This window comes from Amphiura filiformis, chromosome 9 (assembly GCF_039555335.1).
Source record: "Amphiura filiformis chromosome 9, Afil_fr2py, whole genome shotgun sequence".
In the NCBI taxonomy this organism is placed as follows: Eukaryota; Metazoa; Echinodermata; class Ophiuroidea; order Amphilepidida; family Amphiuridae; genus Amphiura; species Amphiura filiformis.
Genome location: NC_092636.1, coordinates 46943095 through 46966134, shown reverse-complemented (window position 1 = coordinate 46966134; position 23040 = coordinate 46943095). Strand labels below are relative to the sequence as shown.

Sequence of the window (23040 nt, the reverse complement as noted above, 5' to 3'; positions counted from 1 at the left end):
ACAGATCGAGGCAAAGTGACCGCTCTTGTAAGTGCTCTATACATGTATGACCAATGGTTCAACTATTTTATTGTTACGTTTGTTGATCAGCCAATCAGCTTGACTGTTTATCACCTCAACGCAACCGCACATAAATCTGAACAACTAGGCAATTTATTTTCGACTTACCTCTTGCATTTTGTCAAACACCATATTAACCAGTTTGTATTGCTGTTCATAGTCATATGACGTCATCATGTCTTCCACTGCAGATAGATGCCTCTGACGCTTTTCCATGAACACTTTTTGATCTGATTTCAATTATATGTTAAGGTCAAAGATTTCAAGCTGTAAGCTTTACCATTTCATAACTAAAAATATGCATCAATTTATATGGCCTTTTATTTATTTTATTTACTCCAATTTTGCTATCAGAACATTGTGTTACAAAGTGTGCGTTTGTAATAACTTCCAAACAGGGATGTGTGATACCCTACATTCCACCCGGGGACCACTCAGAAGTTAAAGAACGCGGGGACCGCCCATGTTTTATAAATTTATGTGCAATGGACGGCAAATAACATTTATAAATTTACAAGATTTACAAAATTGATAGGTTAAACATCATAAAAATTGTGTATCATAATAACATGGGACTCAATCAATTCCCTTGGTCCATACATGTATGGCTGAAAAAATCTACATTTCAACCAGGGATTTTTAAAAAAAGTGAGTAATGATGAATCCAATGGACGAGGACACAAAACACATCAAGGATCAATAAATGATACAAGAGGATACCTTGAACATACGAACAACTGAAAAGAAAGAGAGCAAGGTATACCAACTTGATGTGGGGAAACAAAATACAGACTACATGTAGACGGCATGCAGAAGGGGACCAAAAACAACCAATTTAGGCATAGAAATAGGTAAAGTTTGATCTCCAAAAATTGCCAATTACCCCACAGAAGTGTCAGGAAAACAGTACAAAAGTGTACAAGTGATGAAAATCACTGTGCACATATAAGCAGGGACAGACTCTGGTTTCAGTTTTCTACTGGCCCTCCGGGCCAGTGAAATGGCAAATCTAGTGGCCCTGCAATAAATTTACTGGCCCAGCTTTTTCAATATGTTCTACTGCAAAAAAAAACCAATTTTTTTTTGTTGGTGTTTTGGGGAAAAAATCTAGGGTATATCAATTTTTAATCATTTGTCATAAAATGTGTATTATATCACGAATTTCAAAAAATCAAAATTATTTGATATCATCAGGACATTCCTAGTTTTCAAAATGCAATTCGATGATGTGCTCTCAGATCCCACAAAAAATATGTGGAAACGTCGCTATCCGAGCCCTTAAAGTCAAGCAAACCTTAACATTTTAATTTGTTTTGTACTGAATGTACTCAATGTAGATAGTGTATATGTAGGCACTAACACAAGTTCAGTCAATAGTCCTGCCTTTTTTAGTTCCAAAAGTTCACAAAGGTTCAAATACTATGCGGTATTTGCGGTATCGCTATCATCGTCAGATAAAGCACGAAAGAGCTTGGAAGTAGTACGTAGGCCTACTATCGCCGTATATTTTTGCTAGCAACACAAGAATAAGAATATAAATACTATACGAAAAATCATTGAATATAAGATATAAATTACAGGTGACAGGCGGAGCAGGAACTGTGTAAATATGTCCATCACTGATTATTATCTTGTCTCGTAAGTGTTATATCAGGCTCAAAAATCTAGTGGCCCGCCGGGCCAGTGTTGTTGGAAGTTTACTGGCCCGACACAAAATCCACTGGCGCAGGGCCACCGGGCCACTGCTTAAATCTGTCCCTGCATATAAGCAGATCAACTGCTCTTCTTCAGGGACAGACAACAAAATATTAAATCAAACAGCGAAAACTACATGCTGTAGTTTAAAAACAGGGATTTTAGTTGAACCGGGGACCAACCTGGGTAACCTAAGTAGTAAGTACATGTATGTTCGAAAATGATGTAAAAACGTCATGGAATGTGTAATCTGAAAACAAGTAAGGAAAAACAAGCCCTGTTTGTATAGATGAAGTCAGACCAGGACAGTCTCAGTCCCCATTTGGTGGTGATTACATATGGTGTGGGGTTTGTGCATGTATAAATACCTCCAAATGAGGACCTACTTATGGATACACACATGACAAACAAGGACACACCTCCGACTGTGGGCATCCTCGGTCTGCTGGATATAACCAGGACATCGCAAATAACGTAAAAATGCATTTAAAACAGGTACACGATAATAGGGGTATAGGACGGGCCACGGTTGGATAGTAAGTGGTCTGGTGTGTGGGGGTGAGCTCCACAGTGTGTCAATTACCAAGGGGTGTGTGAGTCCATGGTTAGATAGTATTAAATCAAATGCAGAATGAGGTCCTGGTTTGGAGGTATTTACATATTAGTAGGGGTGTGTGGAAGGGGGAATCATGTCAAATCAATCTAGGAAACTCTTGTGCTGCATAGTCAGGCCCGTAGCCAGGATTTTTTGTGGGGGTGCTGATTTTGATAAAGTGGACTTTTTTCCAAGGGGGGTAATCCTGTGAAAAGTGGACTTTCTTCCCCAAATTTAGACCTTTTTTACCCAAAAAGCTTAAAAAATTAAATTTTTTGGCTCGCTACACTCGCGATCTCTAAAATTTTTGGACTTTTTGTATACTTTTGCAAATTGGGGGGTGCATCGTACCCCCTGGCTATGGGCCTGTGCATACATGTAGTCTTTTATTTTAAATATAAGGATAAAAAAGTTTTGTAAGTTGTTTGCTGTAAAATCATGAAATCATTTACTTGATTCGATTATAGACGAATCCAAATACACACATTCCTACACCTGACTAGCAGCCTTTAGTTGGGTAGCCGTCGGCTACAATGCACTCAAAATGTGAAATGATTCGCCTTGGCGGAAATTTTAAACTGCATTCCATCACCCGTTTTACACCTTCCGCGAAAACACAGGTAGACAAAAGAATAACACAATACAGTTCCTTTCGACAAAACACACAGCATGGTCTATTCGTTGTTGAAGTGACATAATAATCGGATTAACTATACGCGGTATCTATGCATTGATGTACTTGCGAACAAAAGGACTATGTATATGAATAGATGCGACGGGATTACCTCTGGAATTATCTCCATTATATATATATTAGCTATTATTCTATTAACCCTCCTCGTCCTTGCATCTTCTCTAGGTGTTAGGCGGCTTTTATTTGCACAATCGGACGCTCAAAACACCAGGTTGGTGCTAGCGGCTACCCAAAGATGTCCGACCAAATCCTGACCATGACTTGGCTACTTGGATTCGTCTATAGGCATAAAACAATGGATCCATATATTTGTACTTCAACCACAGTTTTATGTGTACTATTGAACACTCGCAAATGACATCTTAAATCAAAATTAAGTTTTAAAAAAATCGTTAAAAATGCATTCTGCATTCGTTTTTGAAACTGCCAAGCGCTTTGAGACAGCATTATTTTTGTTTAGCCTATAACTCAATGATGATTATACATGTACAGACATACATACACTGATCAAATTAGTAAAACACTGGCTGACTGCAAAATAAATACTCAATCAGTTCATCACTAAAAACTTCTCCTGGCATGCATTCAGCTTGGGTGCACATTGCCTTGTATTCATATCACAATCAAGATAACCTAGGGGTATATCACTAGGATCCAGAACATGCTCATCTATCAAGGCACAGTTCTTAAACCCCAAAACATTTAGTACATTCATTGAATGACCTTTGAAAATTTGGGTACTAAAACTCATACTCTGCAACTTGAGATCAAATTTTGCACTATGATTGTTCAATTGAGGTTATTGAACAATGCCATTGGGATGAGGACATCGTGGTCCATAGTGTATGATGCCGAGTCATTGGGTTCGGGAAGTTGCTGACATTCAACTCAAAATCTACTAACTATGACATAATTGAATGAAATGTGAAGTGATGCGATCAAGCAAGATGAGTCGGAAGTAGACTTTTCAAAATCAAATTCCATGTTTTGCTATAATTCGGATATTACGGAACCTTATTATTTTTTACCTTGATTTCACTCTTGACTTAAATTTGCCCTGAAAATTCAAGTTAGACCCACTTGCACAGTTCATGCTATATTCTGGCATATTTTTCAATAAAATAAAAATACACATAGCCAGAATCACATACAAATTAAAAGGGGGAGGGGATAACCCTATTGGTTTAGGATATGGATGTCCCCTTTATGAATCTATGTGAGAAAACAACAACATTTTCAGCGTAAATGTGAATAATAAGCACAATTAGCAAGCCAATATATATGTTGGTATTTCCATTTGAGTGCATGTCCAGACATTTTGCTATGTACCACTATCACTCAAATATAATTGTTGATGATCCCATGCTTTTTTATTTAATTTGTACGGTACCTGAAGTATTTCTTGTTGATTTGTGTACATGTACATATCACATTTTTCTTTTATGAAAAGATTTTTCTTTATTTTATTTTTAATTCTTTAGTGGGGTAGGCTCTCATTTATTTTGTTGATGTTCCTTGTTCCTTTTTGATTTTGCCTCTTATGTGTTTCTTAATTTTTTATTTATTTTTTAAAATTTAAAGTGTATATCATTATAGCACTGATGTCTATATATGTGACATGATCAAGGGGAATGAGTCACATGTCGTCCCTGGTCGAAAATGAGTTTTACATAGGTTCCTAAAGAGGACATTTAGAGCTTTCATAAACTGAAAACCCCATGTTGGTACCTCTTTCCTTTGTGAAGTTACGTCAATTTATCAATCGCTGAAAACAATGTAAAACAAAAGAATTTGAACATTTATTTGCCAATATCTCAAAATTAATATTAGCGACATGTGACTCATTTCCCTTGATCGTGTCACATATATTGATATATTTTTTCGGGCGAACTGGTATCAAAGTGAAACGTCTCAAATTCACCAATTTCATTCATTCCTTGCCTACCCAGAATTCCTGGGCGAGTGAAATTTCACTAAAATTGGTAACCACAATTTGCCTGCTTTTTCACTATTTCTTCGGCAATAAACCAATTTGGAGCAACACATTTCATCAGAATGGTATGAGAAAAATATGATCTATATGATTATGATGATACCATAAATTCAACAACAATGAGAAAAATCAGGGGTGGGGATGATACTGCGATCGGGTTACAGATAGACTGCAAAATATTCTGAAGGGCACCCATTTCAAGGCAATTTTGAAAGGGCACATCTATTTTACAAGGCAATTACATGTTAAAGAATATAAGCAGCAATTAATAGGGCATCAAGGCAACTGGAAGGGGCACCAAAGGCAATTGCCTTCGGTGCCTTCGGTTATTTTGTAGCCTGGTTACAGACCTTTCTGCGACAATTATTTAGTCACAACTTTTGACTATGACTTATAAGTGAAAGTCGACTAATGACAACTACATGTATCTATCATCTCTTCAAGATACATTTTAAATAAGACAACTATAATAATACCTGTACATAGAGTTTGGCCAACAGATTGTTTGACATTCATACAAATGTTGCTGAAATTGGTTACATGTGCAAGGCAGACCTGTCATGTCTGTTTTATTTGCCCTTTTGAATCCCCAGTCCATCAAGATCAACATGCGGTCAGTGAGCCATTTGTGAAAGCAAGCGCTTAATGTCTGTTTCAATACTTTGTGTCTTTGTAATCCTGCATCATTTATTCTTAAACGCATATTCTGACCTTCAAATAGTCGTCAATAGTCGACTTGTCACAAGTTGGTGCTGTCAGTGTCACTAATCGATTACTAAAATGCTGAAGTCGTGCAACTAATAATACGAAAGTGTTCAGTGATTCAGACTATACAAAAACAAAAAGTTGCACATTAAACGTGGTGGAAAAATCTGAATATTTTTCCTGACATTAAGGAGGTATTACACCCCTGACAAATTTTATGCCTATTTTTTGCATTTTTCTCAAAAATTCTAGCGTATTGGTGGCAAGTAACATATATATTATAGGGACAAGGACTACAACTAAGTCTGCACTGGAAATTTTATTTCAGCACAGACAACAGTTGTGGAGTTACAGTCAAATATGAGGGAAAACCAATATTTGATCAATAAATCAATAACTACTTGCCTTGAGTTGCTGAATTTTCAGTGCAGTAGTTGTAGTCCTTGCCCCTATAATATAGGCCGTCACCAATGCGCTATAATTTTTGAGAAAAATGCAAAAATAGGAACAAAATTGGCCAGGGGTGTAGTACCCCCTTAAAAGCATTTTTTGTTCACAATTAACAATTATGGTTACTTATTTGCTCTTCTATCACTCTGATTGCATGTTATTGCTTTTACTATATTTGCACAATATCAAAATGTTTTTAAGAGATTTCAAATAGAGTCCCCATTCAGGTAACCCCATTTGAAATTCACACTCCCTGGGTGTAAGGATTTCAACTGGAATATCCCGGAATTCATTACATATTGATGCATACATGTACAAGGTCAAGTGGGTCCATGTCGCCTTAAAGGGGCTTTTTGTGATCCACAGCCTCACCCCCACCCCCACATTTCACAAAAAAAGTTGAGATTTTTTAATTTTATACAAGGTCACGTGTCTTATGGTGGGACCCCAAAATACCTGGTGACGTTACATTTTTCTCTCCTCTTTCTGATTTAACTTGTTGTCACAGGGCTATTCTTGGTCCAATTGCATCAACTTTGGGCTCATTATACAGCCTGATTATTCTAATTTTCAAATATGTTTCTCAATTTGGAATGCCAATTTGTTTAATTAGTGAAAAATACCAAAATGTTAACGAAGATAAACCTGGTGGATAAGCGGTGGAGGATAAGCGGTGGAGGAGTATGTGCATTCTCTGTGGGAGACATGGCACCTTTTTTAATTTTAAATTATATCATTGCCAAATTGTGTGCTATACTTGCAAAATATACCTCAAATGAAAGCTTGATCATTCATTATTCTTATTCAGCTATTAACTTGATCTAATCGTGTTTACAAGTATTCACTGAGAACCGCAAGTCACAAGAACCTCAATTTTTCCTATTCACTTACACACAAATGTCAAGATTTTCAGTCACAACATGCGTTTTGGCTTTCAATTGTTGTATCTTGAAAAATATACACCCTAAGATAGGAAATGTATACATTTTTGGAAAGGTTTTTACCCCAGGAATCCAAATATGCAGTTAAAATAAATGTAGGATACACTCTAAAGAAAATATTTTCAAAAATGTAATCAACGTTTTGTGTGTGAAGTTACGTATATTTTCACACCCTGTATCACCACTTTGGTCATTCATAACATAGCAAAAGTATAAATTTTATTCAAGCTCATAGTGTTGCCTGCCACAAAATTAGAAATACATTTGAGGTATTCCATATCAGTAGCAAATGCAAGAAATTTTGAATTTACTAGTAAAATTAATTTTTTTCATGATATCACCCTATATATTTTCTTACGCACCCTGTATACCAACTTCATTTTTGCATAGTTGGATTCCTTGGAACATAAGCTTTCCAAAAATGTATAGTTTTGTTGGTGTGAGATGTATAGTTTTAGACATGTAACAATTTAAGTGAAAAGGAGGACAAATGATCAAAATCAGTGCTTGTAACGCAAATGTGCCCCACCATATGACACATGACCACAAACCTCTGGCTACATTATGTTTTGTTCAAATCATTTCTTGCAGATTAATTCATTTAGTAAAAATATTGTCAAATTTGTATTTTGTTCTGGTACAGCAGAACGAAATTACAACACAGTGGCCTGCTGAACTCACAAACATAAAAATCAGAATCAACTGATATTTTGGGAATAAAAGCATTCTTCATGGATACTGAAAATGTCGTAAAAAAGAAGATGCTAGGCCCATATCACGTAAATACTCCTTTAAAATGTTAAAACTTGATTTGGTTTCAAGTCTGCAGCATTTTGCTTATTGCATTGAGTTGAAATAAGGGACAAATCAAAGTAATTGGTTGCTACATGACATACACGTACCTTCCTCAATCCTCCTCAGTCCTCACATAATTGTACATTCCTTGCACACATAGCCATGCCATGAGATACATGTATTAGAAATTTGTACCAACAGTGACATTTATCACTTTTATATTTTTCCCCAAAATAACCAAACTAGATCTTCAGTTCTGAAATGAGAGACACGATTATCTTTGTATCCATTATCAGGGTGGTGTTTTATAGCATACTTTGGGTCTTTGGGAGTCCATATGAAATCAAAATTCTGATATGTAATTTTGACTTTCTTTTATTATTATTTTGAATGTTCAGTGTACAATATAACAATTAAAATGCAAGGCTTAAAAAAGTTGCATAAATTTCAAGTTTGCCTCCAAAACTGCTGTTTGTTTACTGAACCATAATCCATTCTAAAAACTACTTTTTGTATTTAACCCTAACACTGCCCATGGTGTTTTGCTATTGGTCTAGTTAAATAAGAAACAAAAAGGAGAGAAAATCAACAAAGAAGTCTTTTGGTACCCCCAGGATTTGAACCTAGACCCCTCGCGTGCCAAGCACACAATCTCCAACCAGTGGCCATGGGGCTTTTGCTGTCCTGGCCAGCGATTCCGTGCATATTTGACTTAATAGGGTGATTGCGTTGTATAGCATCACATGAGATGCAGGCATGCCCAGTTGTTATTCATGTAGTATTTTGTGATATTTACTCAGTATGATTTTTCGATGTTTGGTTCAGTTAGGGTTGAAGTTTGCTTTCTTCAAGATTAACAGCAAATTTGATACAAATTTGGGTCACCTAATAAACAATATTTTTTCCATGGCAGGGGGTCAATAGGGGGGACAAAATGAAATCTGGGAGTGCAGAATTCCCACAAGTAGGATTTTCGCTTGCGACTGACTGTGGGATGCATAGACAGAGCTCAAGTTGGGCGGGGGATACCCTTCCCCTGTGATGTCCCCATTGCATGTAATTTGATACACTGGGTCCCGTTCTGAATATTTACGTCATACGGTAAGAGTGACCCCACCAGGGACAGACTTTGTTTTTAGAAACAAGCCTGGAAGCAAAAGGCATTTAAAGCTCACACAATACAAAATGTAACCCCATTACAGCATTTTGCCTTATATGCTGTAATGGGGTTACATTTTGTATTGTGTGAGCTTTAAATGCCTTTGGCTTCCAGGCTTGTTTCTGGGACCTGGTGGCTGGTGAGGCATATTGAGGTGGAACTTGGTAAGGGGCTGCCTTCAGACTCGATGCAATTTTTGGCGCAAAATATGCAAATTTTAAGTAGCTAATTTGCATATTTAACTTTATTTTTATTTTTTTTGCCATTTCTCAGAGCTGGCGAGGCGTATAGGGATGTAACATGATGGGGGTTGTGGTAGGGGTCAGTCATAAGATCCAATGCGATTTTTGACGCAAAATATGCAAATTAGCCACCTCATTTGCATATTTTTTTTATCAAAAATGCTTTTGGTCATTTTTCGGAACTGGTGAGGGTCATGCGCCATGAATTGGGGTATAGGAAAAGGTGGCGGTGTTACATTTTTTTATTTTTTCCCAAACATTTTGTCACATATCTCAAGAATGGATAGAGGTACTGAACTGGTTTTGGTCTTATTTTCTTGCTAATTTATCTGGCTAAAATTGTGGAAAGTAAAACTTTCATACTATTTGTACTTTGTGAGATATTGCCAATCAAAGGATGTTAAGTCAGGGGTGGTGGAGCCTACGGATGAGGAGCCTACGGATGAGGCATGTGTTAAAGTATAGGGAATATTGTTTTGGTGACTCTCAAATATATTTTTACTGTAACTTCATAACCCAGCAAGGTATTGAGATGGATTATGTACCATTGTTTTGGTATTTCTGTCTAGTTTGAAGTGTGACTAGTTTTACTCCAAGTAAAGTTAATTAGTTGCAAGTGTGCTGCATTTTGTGTCATGGTTTCTAGACATTTCCTATGTACGTTACTGTACTAGGTATTTATTTATGCTCCGAAATGTTCTGACTATCATATTTCTTGAAGGAGTTACCTACTGCTGTGAAAGTTAGCATTTTCTTGATGGAAATTTGATGAGGAATTCAAATATGCCACTGGTTTTTGTGTAGGGCCTGGAGGAAAAAAGTTTTGATTGATAATGTTATAAAAATCATAAAAATTATGTACGACTTTTGAACACCCTGTATCTCAGTAAGGCAACATAACTCATCATTACATGTTTGCTTTTTTTGGAAGCCTACAATGTTATCAGCACATCTGAAAAGGTTTTAGCAGAAAAAGTTTTTACGTTAGTAAATAAGAGAGGAACAAAATTTTATACTTTTTGAACCAAAATTTAACTTTTCCACCCTGACATTTGTGGCACCCTGTATATTGACCAATTGTTTGTATGTGTGTATTCCTGGTACTCTAAGCTTGACAGTGATATATAATTTTATAGGGTTTTGATGAACAGTTTATGAATTAGATCAGTTTAAGTACAAACCCATGTAAATTGTTCAATTTTTTAGTACGTAACGCATTTGGCCCCCAATTCATGGCACACGACCTCAAGGCATATACAGATGTAACTTGGTTGGGTGATAGTTAGGAGCAATCTAAAGATTTAATGCAATTTTTGTCAAAAAATATGCACATATTTGAAATAAGCCACCTCATTTGCATATTTTTTTATTTTTTTAAACGCTATTGCCATTTTTCAGAACTGGTGAGGCTTATAGAGATGTAACTTGGTGGGATGGTGGTAAGGGGCAGTCTTACGATTCATTCCATGTGATTTTTGTCGCAAAATATGCAAATTAGCCACCTCATTTGCAATTTTTTATTTTTAAAAACGCTTTTTGCCATTTTTCGGAACTGGTGAGGCGTATAGACTATAGAGATGTAATTTGGTGCGGTGGTGGTAAGGGGCAGTCTTGTGATCCCATGTGATTTTGTTCCAAAATATGCAAATTAGCTACCTCATTTGTATATTTTTTATTTTTAAAAACATTTTTGCCATTTCTCGGAACTGGTGAGGCGTATAGGGATGTAACTTGATGAAATGATGAGGTGGTGGTAAGAGGGAGCTGTAAGATCCGATATGATTTTTATCGCAAAATATGCAAATTACCCACCTCATTTGCATGTTGTTTGATTTTTAAAAAATTTTGCCATTTTACTAAACTGGTCATTTTAGTCGATATGGTAATATGCTCATTGGCTACCTCATTTGCGTATTTTTAGATTTAAGAAAATGCCTTTTGCTGTGTCTCGAGCTGGTGAGGCGATGATGATATAATATTGATGGTTGAGCATGATACCATAACATATCAGATGAATCATAAAAATATCGGACGAGCCAACGGCGAGTTCGATATTTGTATGACTAATCCGATGTTATGGTATCATGCGAAATAAGCCATCCAATATTATCATTATTAGGTTTTCTTAAAACTCCTAATAACCCTGAAAACATAATAATGATATAACTTGGGGGAGTGGTGCTAAGGTTTGATGTGATTTTCCAGTTGAGATTGCGAAGTTCCATTGGGAGAACCTAACAGATTCCTGCAGTAGGTGGCTAATTTGAACCCCTGTGTCTTCCTTTCACTCTAAAAGACAAATAAAGTGTTCTTCATATCACTTTACTAATACTATTTTCTATTTATTTATTTATTTTTCATTTAAGTTTGTTTATTTATTTTGTTTATTTTTATACAATTTACAAAATGTTGGTGTCGGTACTATGATGTGCTAAAACAGAATATATCTTGATTAAAACTTGAGGATCGGGGCAACTTGCCTCTTGGACTGTACCTGCAATAGGGATATAGACGAGGAAAGGGAAACAATGTTCAATCAGTGCAGATAATAAATGCTGTCCAGCAAAGAACTTCGAAAAATATATGTTAAAGTGAAAGCATATTAGCTGAAGGAACATTGGCATCATGCCCGGGGCATCATGCATCACCACCGGCCCCACCCCCCCAAATAGCTGCAATTTGTTGATTTTGCCATCAGCTGCTATATTTTGCATGTTTTGGGTGTGTTTATTATACATGTACATTCGCAAAATAATTAATAATTAAAAGTCACCTTGTCCCTTTATTTGAATCTTAAACAGGAAACAACATATGTATAATCAAGTGCGAAGGGCCTAATATGATATTGCTTTTAACCGTCCCTAACCCAACCCATGATTTTTTTGCTATTGAAAGGGAAAGAAGAAAAGAAGAGAAGATGAACAAATAAGTCACTTGGTACCCCATGGATTCGAACCTTGGACCCCTCGCAGGCCATGCAGAAGGTCACGGACCTGTAGCCACGGGGGAATACGCTAGCTGGCTCGGTCAGTGATTCCCTGGGTATGACTTAGCTGATTGCGTCATTGCATCACATGGAATGCATGCACATGCAGTGGTTTTCTCGGTTGGGGTTTTATAATATTTTGCAGGAAACCTCTGACGAGAGCGTAATTTACGCGTACATTGCGTATTTACTGCTTCAAAAGGCACTTGTCTCTGATTGGCTGCTGAGGTGATCTTCTGTTGCAGAGTGCAAATTTATGAATAAACTTTGCCCCATATAGGCTACATATGTTATGACTTTTTGGCTTTGCAACATCACGGTAGTACGTGCTCGTCAAAGGTTTACTGCAAAATATTATACATAGGCCTAAAAGGTGCGTGCTGTATGTAAGTCATCAAATCAAGCATGTGGTTACAGGATGGTACACATGTCACACATACATATGTACAGGATTTTTGCATCAAAAAATTGCGTCATGCGTGCACCACTGCACAACGACTAGTTTGTAGGTAACCCAGGCAAACCTTAGTTAACACATTTGCTAGTCAGCCAAATTCGCCGACAATGTCAATGCATATTTACATAGAAATTTAAAACAACTGGTCGAAGAAGGAAACGTACATAAATATGTTTTCTATACTTCACTTGACCCAAATATATGATTTTTTATGGTGATAAGTCACTCGCACATGGAATTTTAGAGGGATTTGGATAGCAGTTCCATTAAAAAAAACTGCTATCATAATAAGACTAAGATCTAGAAACAGCCCCGAAATGCCGTTTTGGGGAATTTTGCTAGCTGAAACTTTTTGATGAAAGTCAATCTTTGACAAGATGTAACTTTGCTACGGAAAGTGCTATGAAAAAATGGTTTTCAGTTTTGGCTTTGTTTACTCAAGGGCTTTGATTTGATATATAAAATGATGCAGTTTGATGGCAAATTTGAATTCACCTAGCATACCTATAGTTTGCCATTTTGCGCGCAAGTTGGTGAAATGCGTACCTGTAACTATAATACAGAGTGATCCTAACCATGCCAACAAAACTGATACCGATGCATAAAATACATTGTACAACATGTTGAAGAGCCTGTTCAAATTGTCAAAAACATTATATTAATTAAAACATGGTTGAAAACTGTGAACATCTACAAATTACAATCAAGCAATCAATCAAGGTCAAGGATACAAATGACGAGGCGTTCATCTGAATTTAAATCGAAGCCATCCCCCTCTGGCCCAGGCAGTAAACTCTTCCTTTTCTCTTCATCTTCTGATTCAGGCTGGCTTTCTACAGTAATATCATCAGTTTTCTTTTCCTCCGCAGAGCCACCCTCTTCTTTGGAGCCAGTACCAGCGGCCTGCCCATCTCCATTAACGGCGGGCTGGCTCGGCGGCTCATTCAGGGATTTTCCCGTAGCACTACTCGGAGGTGTTTCCGATTGTTTTGCATCATCACTCTGACTTAAGTTCACAGTTATCAGAGCTAGAAATCCAACTATGCAGAACAAAATCCACGGTGATTTCATAATGACATAGTTATGTGAGCAAATTTTGAATGAAAGGTGGTGAAATTTAGGCTTTTCTCCATGCACTACTGCACCTAAACAGCTGACAGCGGTACATCAATGGCCGTATACACCGAATCTGCACGTGTCAGGTGCCTAGCAGCACAGCTATTAGATATGGGTGGCCATCGGGGTCAAAAAGGTAGTAAGCAGTCATGGCAGTGTAAAGTCATTGATGGCGCTCATCCTAAAATGACGTGACGTCCCAGGCGGTGAATGACGTGCATTCTCTAAATTCAGTAAATTTCCATCGTCAACCGTGTAATTGAATGGAATTATTTTGAAATTTTAAAACGCTTGAAATATCACAAACAAATAGGCCTATGTTAATAAATAATATAAATACAAGCTAACCGTTGGGGTTCGATAATGAACCCCACAAAACCGGGCACAAAACTAACCGAGTATTCTGTCGGCCGTCCAGCTTCTAGTCTTGGGCCCAAGCTTCACGTGGCTCACGGTTTGTAATGAACGACAGAAACCGGCTGTGAAGGAGACTAGTCAATTTCGGAAAAAACAACACTCGACCATGGACTTTAATTGTCGGTTTGTCATTATATAAAACGATAAATCAAGTAAGTAACTTCCACTCTGAAAACTTAGAAACTTGTTTGATTCCACTGACTATTTGTGATCGAAATATACACAACACCAATGACAGAAATCATCAAGAAAAAATCGAACCAAGGACTTGTTTTCACTCAAATTTGAGTCGCATCATCAACCGGAAGTGACGTGGCACGGACCGACAGAATATGGAAAATGCCATACGGGCCGGGCGGTTTCACAAGTTGCCGGCTCTATGCCACTCGCCGCCTATGACGTCCCACGTCACAATCTGAGACGAATAATAGTATTCGTCTCAGGTCCCGACCCAATGATGGGCACGGGCGCACGGGCACATGAGCCCTCAAGGTTGTTTGAGGTACAATTTTTATCTGAGACTATAGATTTTTATGTTCATTAAAAGAAGCAAATGCGTTCCCAAAGATATTGGAATAGTTAGTATATAGGCCTATAATTTATTTGGGTGTTCTGCAAAATTCATAACAACATCTTGGTGTCCCTAAGTCTCCAACGGCAGCCAGTTTGGTTCCGCACCCTGCACTGTTTGTGGAGGGAGCGGAACCAAACTGGCTGCCGTGGAGACTAGATGTTCCCTGCGCATCAAGTCTCTTTCCGTCCCGTGCACACCCCTTCTCGACCTTTTGCATGATTGTAATGCCCACTGATGAACTAAAATGTGAGAGAACTTAAGCCTAAGGTGAATAATTACAGTCATAATAAACCCGGAAATCACCGGTTTTTTTTTTCAAGTTCACCGATCGAGAGAAGGTGGTATGGAAGTGCTCTAAGCATGTTTTGAACAGATTGAGTAGAGCAAAACACATTAGCCTTTTTTTATGTACGATTTACTTCAAACAAAAAGCGTAATTGAAAAGGGGACAAAATGTTAAAATTTTGTGGAAAACAAATAACAATCTCAGCGCACATTATCCCAATAAAGCCTTTTTGGAAGATCAAAGACTTTAGGGGCTGTGCAATAATTATGAGCCCTGCGGGAGCCTGGGGCATGAATTTTTTGGCGAGCCGAAAGGGGGAAGCAATTTTGGCAAGCCGAGAGGGGGGGGACAAGTGATTTTTGGCACACATTCTTAGGGCGCCTTTGATAAAATGCTCTAAAAAGGCTTAGGAAAACCGTACGGAAACGCTTTAATATGCAAATTGTCCTGCTCGCTACGCTCGCAACATGTAGGGATCCCAACAATTTGGCATGTGCAAGGGGGGGCAAACATTTTTTGGCGGGCCGATAGGAGGGGGAAGCGATTTTTGGTGAGCCGTTCGGAAATTTTACCCCGGGGGCTCATAATTATTGCACAGCCCCTTACACGTATGTATAACAGTCTCTCTATAAGAACTTGTGTAATCTGTGTATCCCACTGATAGTACCAGGTGAAAATGATGCAACCGGCAGTTTCTTTTTTCGTCTTTGCCCCGGAATTTATATTTCCCCCATCCATCCAGGAAAGCTGGCGCGCCAGCATGGCTATGCCGCTAGTTGCTAGTTTATTTTTATTTATTTCGGAGGCTACCCATCATTTTGAAAGAATAGACATTTGTGAAAATATTAAATTAACTTTCTATAGTGAGGGACCCCCTTTGTATTTGAAACTTTTTTGTGTGTTTGAGACTTTACCCGGGGAACCTATACATTCCCCTTATTGGCCTCATAGCCTAATAGGCGATTTGGGTCATAACTTAGCCTATGGGGTCAAATTTCAAAATTGCTCGAATTTTGTTTTCGACCCCACCAAAGTAGACCTAAAGTGTAGTGCGATTCTACCGTTATCAACGAAAAGGACAAAGGTCAAATTTGGGGCCATTTGGGGGGGGGGGGGGCGAACAAAATTGCTGCAAAAAGTGGAATTTGCAAAATTTTGGAGTTTTTCCCAGAAAAGTGGGAGGAAAATGACCCCCCCCCTTGCCCCCCCCCCCCGTAGCGCCGCCACTGCCTCTCACCCTTTACCTAAGCAGTGGTGAAAAAATTTTAACCAAAATTTGAGACATCTTTGCAATTTGAGACATCTTTAGTTTAAGGTGGTACTACACCCCTGATAAATTTGTGACTATTTTTGAATTTTTCTCAAAAACTAATAAAACACTGGTAACAAAAGTAATGTATATTATAGGGGCAAGGAATCCAGTTACTACACTGAAATTTCAGTGACTCAAGACAAGTAGTTAATTTAGTGATTGATTTATCAAATATTGGTTTTCCCTCATTTTTGACTGTAACTCCACAACTGTTGTCTGTACTGAAATAAAAATTTCAGTGCAGTAGTTGTAGTCCTTGCCCCTATTTACATATCTGTATTATACTCGATCGCTTTTGCAGAAAAGCGATTCTCACGCATGATTAGTGTTTAGGCCTACTCACATTTCCAGAGCGTAAAGCCAATCAATCGATTCAAATCGCTGAGGCAAAAACGACGTTTTTGCAAGTTGAAGAAATCTCAACTTCCCAGCGATATCACTTGACACGCGAATGCGTCAACCAATCTTTTTCAACCAACTGGATCTATTATTTTGCTAATTAATTTACCTTTCTCGATTAATAACTTTTGATAATGAATTAATTCAAAGCAATAATTATTGACAGCAACTGATGTTTTAAAAATGTATTTTGTGGCATTTAGAATATTTTAATTATCGTCTGCAATCGCTATCGCCGTGATAAGTATAAATGCAAAAGCGACGAGCGATGCATCGCAAAATTCGGCGATTGCCCATCGCTTTCCAAAAGCGTTTAAGGGGTATAGTCCATACAAGATCCCGTCCAACAATTTTTCTTAAACTTCGTACCAATTAACTTTCATCGATATACTTCGAATATCTAAAATAAAAAAGAGGGGTCACCGAGCTCATTTTTGAGAAATAACCATTTTAAAAAGGCTGTTTTTGGGAAAAATTAATACAGGCGTCTATGGAAAAATGGAAAATTTAGACATACTTTCGATTATAACAAAAAAACTACCCCAACAATTTCGCTGATTTTTTGATATAATATGCGCACTGATAGGATGTTTTATTAAAGCTAATAAAAAATGTGGGTCACCGAGTTACTTTTTTCACAATTTGAGCAGAAATGGCATATTTTTTGGTTCAAAATACCAGTGCGATATCATAGCGCGTCACTCGCAAAAACTTGTCGCAGCTCATACGCGCTAAATTGTCCGCGTATGCAGGTGATATCGCAAACACCTGCAACATGACAGTGGGTGATTTTCTTCGGTTTTATTAACCCTCTTGATTCCAAAGTATCCATTAAGTTAAATAGTTTCACTCAATATGAAGTTCTTCAAAAATCGAAAACCAAAAGTGGTTAAGCCAACAAACAAAATGAGATATTTTACATGAATCTGCAATTTCAAATTGAATTGAATTTGAACTTTGTCAATACTGCCGTTTTTCTCGTTGTTTTGCATATAGCAAAAATACTTGTAGGCATACCTATGACAACTTTAATGACTTATCCTTCACTCCTAGCTATGCACTTTATAAACAATGTTAATTTTCTGCAGGCTATCACTGAATAGGCCTTTAATTATTAACTTAAATGTTAGCGGATCCCGTTATTTATCATGTTTAGAATGATATTAATATTACTCAAATATCATCTCATTTTAGGCATGTACCCAGCAAACACAAAACATTTTCGACATCATTCGCAAAGGTTAGAAAAGGTTGCAAACGTTTAAATGTCGGGTAATTTAAAGGGTTATAAAGAGTATAAAACGTTTTCCAAACACTCAAAAACGTTATACTGCAAACATTCTAACATAATGTTATTTCAGTGTTAACAAAATATTTGGCAAAAAACTATTTGCAAAACATATTTTTTACAATAACACTTTGAAAACACTTTAGAAATATTATTGTAGTGTGTTTTCATACAAAACGATATTAAAACGTTTTCATAACCTTATATAACCCAACATTTAATTAACTTAAATCAAAACCCAAATGATTAAAACGTTTTACCGTTTTTTGTGTTTGCTGGGACAACTTGGTTCGATCTACTTATCATTCTTGTTTTATCATTAAGTTATAAAGTCAGTTGCACGCGAAGTCAGATGTAAAAAAAGACATTTTATTAAAAAAAAATTGAATTCATGTGATATATATTTCAAATTACAGAATTTTACCTTAAAATACTATTGAAATAATTTCATTATATTAATAATCAGTAAAATAAGAAACTACTTTAAAATAAATAAGTTATATAATACTAGTTAATAAGACAAATAAAAAAGGCCGTTTGATATCACCCCTTCTATATATTTTTTCGTATGCCTACTGTGCTTGTTAAGGGATAGTATGCCAAAGAAACTAAATATAGACCTAGTTTTATTTCTACAATATATAAACCTATAGCCTATATTATTTTTACGTATTATTGATTTCCTCTTGCCCAACCTTTACCAAAATTTAGTTAAATTGTGTTACATTACATTACGAAGTTATACTTTATAGGTAACCAAATGAGAGATGTGTAACGCTAATACCATTTAATTTCTTTTCCATGAAATAATGCATTTTTTTTGGATTTCTGAAATGGGCTCGCCCTAGTCTAATTAGGCCTAGGTCTATATATTTTGTTATCTTGGTTATTATTTTATCTTTCTTTTCCCTCATTATTTAATTCTGTCTCCCGTATCACCTTTCCTTCTTCTGTCTTTGTTTTGTTTTCGTTTCCTTTCTTCTTTTTATTCTTTCTCACATCTTTCTGTGATCTGTCGTTGTTATTTATTTGATTGATTACATTAATTTTTTCAGTTTCCTCTATTCTTAAATTTTCTGTTATTTCACTCTGTCTTTCTTTGTTTATCTTCCTTTTATTCCTTCTCTTTTCTTTCGTTCTTCCTTTTATTAGTTTTCTTTCTTTCTTTCTTTCTTTTTTCTTTCTTTCCTTCTTTCTTTCTTATTAACTCCTGAACTTTTTTTTCTTTACATATTCTTTAGTTATTTCTTTCTTTCCTTCCTTTATTCTTTGTTTATCTTTCTTTCTTTTACAAAAACCATTGGTAAATGGCGATGAAAACCGGTACTCTCGCGTAGCTGAACTTCTTACAAGCGCCTGACGCACACTCCACGCAGTTTTTAGTTTGACGCGCGTGTGGCGGCAAGAACTGCGCGGACAAGACCGGGGGGGGGGGGCACTCAACACAAATGACCATACGGATATGCTCCCCCGGAAAGACCCCCCTTTTTGGGTTTCGCAGCTCCGAAAGACCCCCTATATTTGACCAAAATACAGCTCCGAAAGACCCTTGATTTTGATAATTTCAGCTCTAAAAGACCCAAAATTGCTCATTCCTCATATTTCTTGTTTTTTCAGGCGATTTTCAACCAAAAAGCCAAGAAAGACCCTTGATTTCGACTTTTCGCAGCTCCAAAAGACCCCATTTTACTTGTTCGCAGCCCGGTTCGCAGCTCCGAAAGACCCCTTTTACCGGTACGCCATCAGCTCCCAAAGACCCACCACCTCAAAATTCCGGGGGAGCATACCCACCAAAATTTTTTGATGTGCCCCCCCCGGGGGACAAGATTTCACAAAAATTTCAGTTAGAAACGACGGTGCGTACTAGACGCGTGGATTATACCCCTTTACGCTTTAATTTGTGAGAAAAATGCAAAAATAGGCACAAAATTGGCCAGGGGTGTTAGATCGCCGCATTTTAACGAATTTAACCTGTGGAGAGGTCCAAATGTTACGGTACATTTTGCCAGTAACTCAAGAATCTGTATTTGAGAACTTTCTGACATCGATGGCCATCCATACTAAACTCATCGCAAGGTCAGTGTAGAGTCCAAAGGTTGTGTGCATGAGTCATAGCGATGGGTCACAATTGGAATGAGGTTATTTGTTGAGTCTCTGACACAGGCGTGATTTATGCGAAAATCGGCGTAAATTGATAGCGGAGTTTGTGGACAGACTATCCGTCGGACGTATTTTAGCGAAACCTGGTGGCAGGAACGATAGGCCTACACATAATTTATACACACACATAATGTTGTGACCTGATTAGTTTTTCAGCAAAAGGTACATTTCCGGGGGGCACTCCAACTTTGGAGGTGACGCGTATGTAGGGCTGTTAAGACCCCTTTTTCAGCATCGTTGTCACCCAAAGACCCCATATTTTTTTACGAACACATGCTCTGTCACTCGAAGACCCCTTATTTTTCCATTTGATCTGTCACCCAAAAGACTCCCAAAGACCCTTACAAGTTCAATTTGAACAGCAACTTTCATTTATCACTGATTTTGTTACTTTGAAAAAACAAAGAAATTTGAAGCCATTAGAACTAGAAATTCGATTTTTGAGGTTTCTGACGCTGTTTCGGTTCTCACCCAAAGATTCCATTTAAAAAAAGGTCATGTTCTCACCCAATGACCCCATATTTTTTACATTTTGCTCTCACCGAATGCCAAAATCATGCTCTCACCCACTGACCCCATATGTTTTACATTTTGCTCTCACCGAATGCCCCCATGATGCAGTCATGTCTACAGTAGAATTCACCACGACCTTTGCAGGACTTACACCCCATTAAAAGCTATTAAACCAAGATAAGACCCCGGGATAACACTCATTGAAAACAGCTCAACTGATTAAATCATATCTTCTCTGGTTAAATCCACACAACATAATTATGTTTCTGCTTTACATGTACAATGGAGCAATGAGCTGGTATTATAGTTTCAGTTGGGTGAACGATTATAAAGCCAACGCTAGAGAACAATTCTGTGTGGGCTTTTGTTTACGAAATGAGACAATACTCTGCTTATTGTATAACCAGCGTTCTTGAAAATGAGAAGCATGGTGGTTTGCAGACTTAACACGGTTTGGAAATAATTTCTTCATATTTTTTGGTGTTATTTGTCGTTTACATATCCTTCCTAAAACACCAAAGTACGAATATTTCCAAACACCTAAATTAGCTAAAAATTTAGGACAGTTACAAAACTATATTTTGTAGAATTTCAGAAGAGTACTTTTAATATTGGCCGGTTATTTTTCACACAGCGACGTTAACTAGGCAATGTACTATTACCTATAACATACACTAAAACACCAAAGTACGAATATTTCCAAACATCTAAATTAGCTAAAAATTTAGGACATGTTACAAAACTATATTTTCTAGAATTTTAGAAGAGTCCTTTTAATATTTGCCGGTTATCTTTCACACAGCGACGTTAACTAGGCAATTACCCATACTTCTAACATATGCTATTTGTAGAGGTTCCGCGTCAATGGTAAGAGCACTGTGTATTGTGTATAGGAAAACGGACAGTAACTGCAGTATGCTAAGTGCGAAAGTGCCAGCCCTACACCTATATCCATTTCAAATTGAAGCCCCCCCCCCGGGCATGCATTTAGTCATTAATTTGCATTTATGCGGAACGCTTCTACAAATTTGGTTGGAAATGTGAAGAAATCCACTTTGTGGAGCTGTATGGGGATTCGTAAGAACCATAAGCGCTATGATGATGAAACTTCAGAGGGGGTAGAATGATCAGAGGGTCTCAACCTGATTAGATTTTCAGTGCAAAATATGGTAATTAGGGGAGAACGGGGAAAAGTGGACCTAATTTTTTTTGTCCAGCCCAAATAGGATTACGAAGGAAGGCAAGGCAAAACGCAAGGTGTATAATCTTACCTTAGGACTGCAACTAACAAATGACATTAATGAAGTTGATCCAAAAAAAAAAAATGCAGCTTTATTAAATGGTGTGAACTTGAAAAAGGTTGTTCCGCTTTGCCCCCAGGTTCATTGTTTAGAGTTAAAACGTGGAGGGGCATTACAGAAATGCATCCCCTTCAGGTGTGCCTTCATTGTCAACACCACTTTGGGCCTACCTCTTGGTATATCAGTATACTATATATGGCCGGATAAATTTCTATTGCATAGTTCTGAGTGGGGTCTATTTCTGGTGTTCCACTTTGCCCCATCCACATTGGACTAATTGTCCACTTTGCCCCGGTCCAACCAGGTGAGATTTATCTTGACATGCATCACTATCTTGCACGCTAATGTATGCTATTCCTGTTACCATGCATAGAATAGGCTTAAGCCCATCTATCATTAATATGGCTGTCGAAGTAATTCAGCAAAAGCAGAGTGCTTTGGCAGATAATATTTCTATAAATTATCTGGATCCATGCCGTGTTCTAAATACATGAACTTGGAGATTGAGGGCAACATATAAAGCTAAGAAGTTAATGGGAGTGTTTCGTTTTGCCCCGTGGTCCACTTTGCCCCGGTTTCCTCTGAGTACCTAATTTGCATAATTTATGTGTAACAAGCAAAATACCTTTTGAACAGATTATGTGGAGATCCGTATGGGGTACAGTGACGTAACTTAGTGGGGAGTAGCGGGGCCAGGAAATCTTGACCTGATGAGGTTTTTGGCATAATTTTGGGGTCATCTGGGGTCAAATCGCCAGGTCATTTTGGGGTCACCAGGGGTCATCCAAGGACAAATTGTCATGAGCATGAAACTTGGCAGGTACAGTCAACATATACAAGTCAACTTTTTGAAAGGTCAATTTGGGCTCACCAAGGGTCATTTGAGGTCAAATTAGTACAAA

At 37.5% G+C, this 23040-nt stretch overlaps 1 protein-coding gene across 1 annotated transcript in view; it reads right to left on the bottom strand.

Annotated features, from left to right (window-relative positions):
- LOC140161062 (coiled-coil domain-containing protein 134-like) overlaps positions 1–13990 on the bottom strand; it is an 85654-nt gene extending 71664 nt beyond the window's left edge. The window contains 2 exon segments of the mRNA XM_072184450.1: positions 169–290; positions 13504–13990. Of these exon segments, the coding sequence (XP_072040551.1) occupies positions 169–290; positions 13504–13843 (462 nt within the window). The 5' untranslated portion in view covers positions 13844–13990.
- Between the last annotated feature and the right edge of the window lie 9050 nt (positions 13991–23040).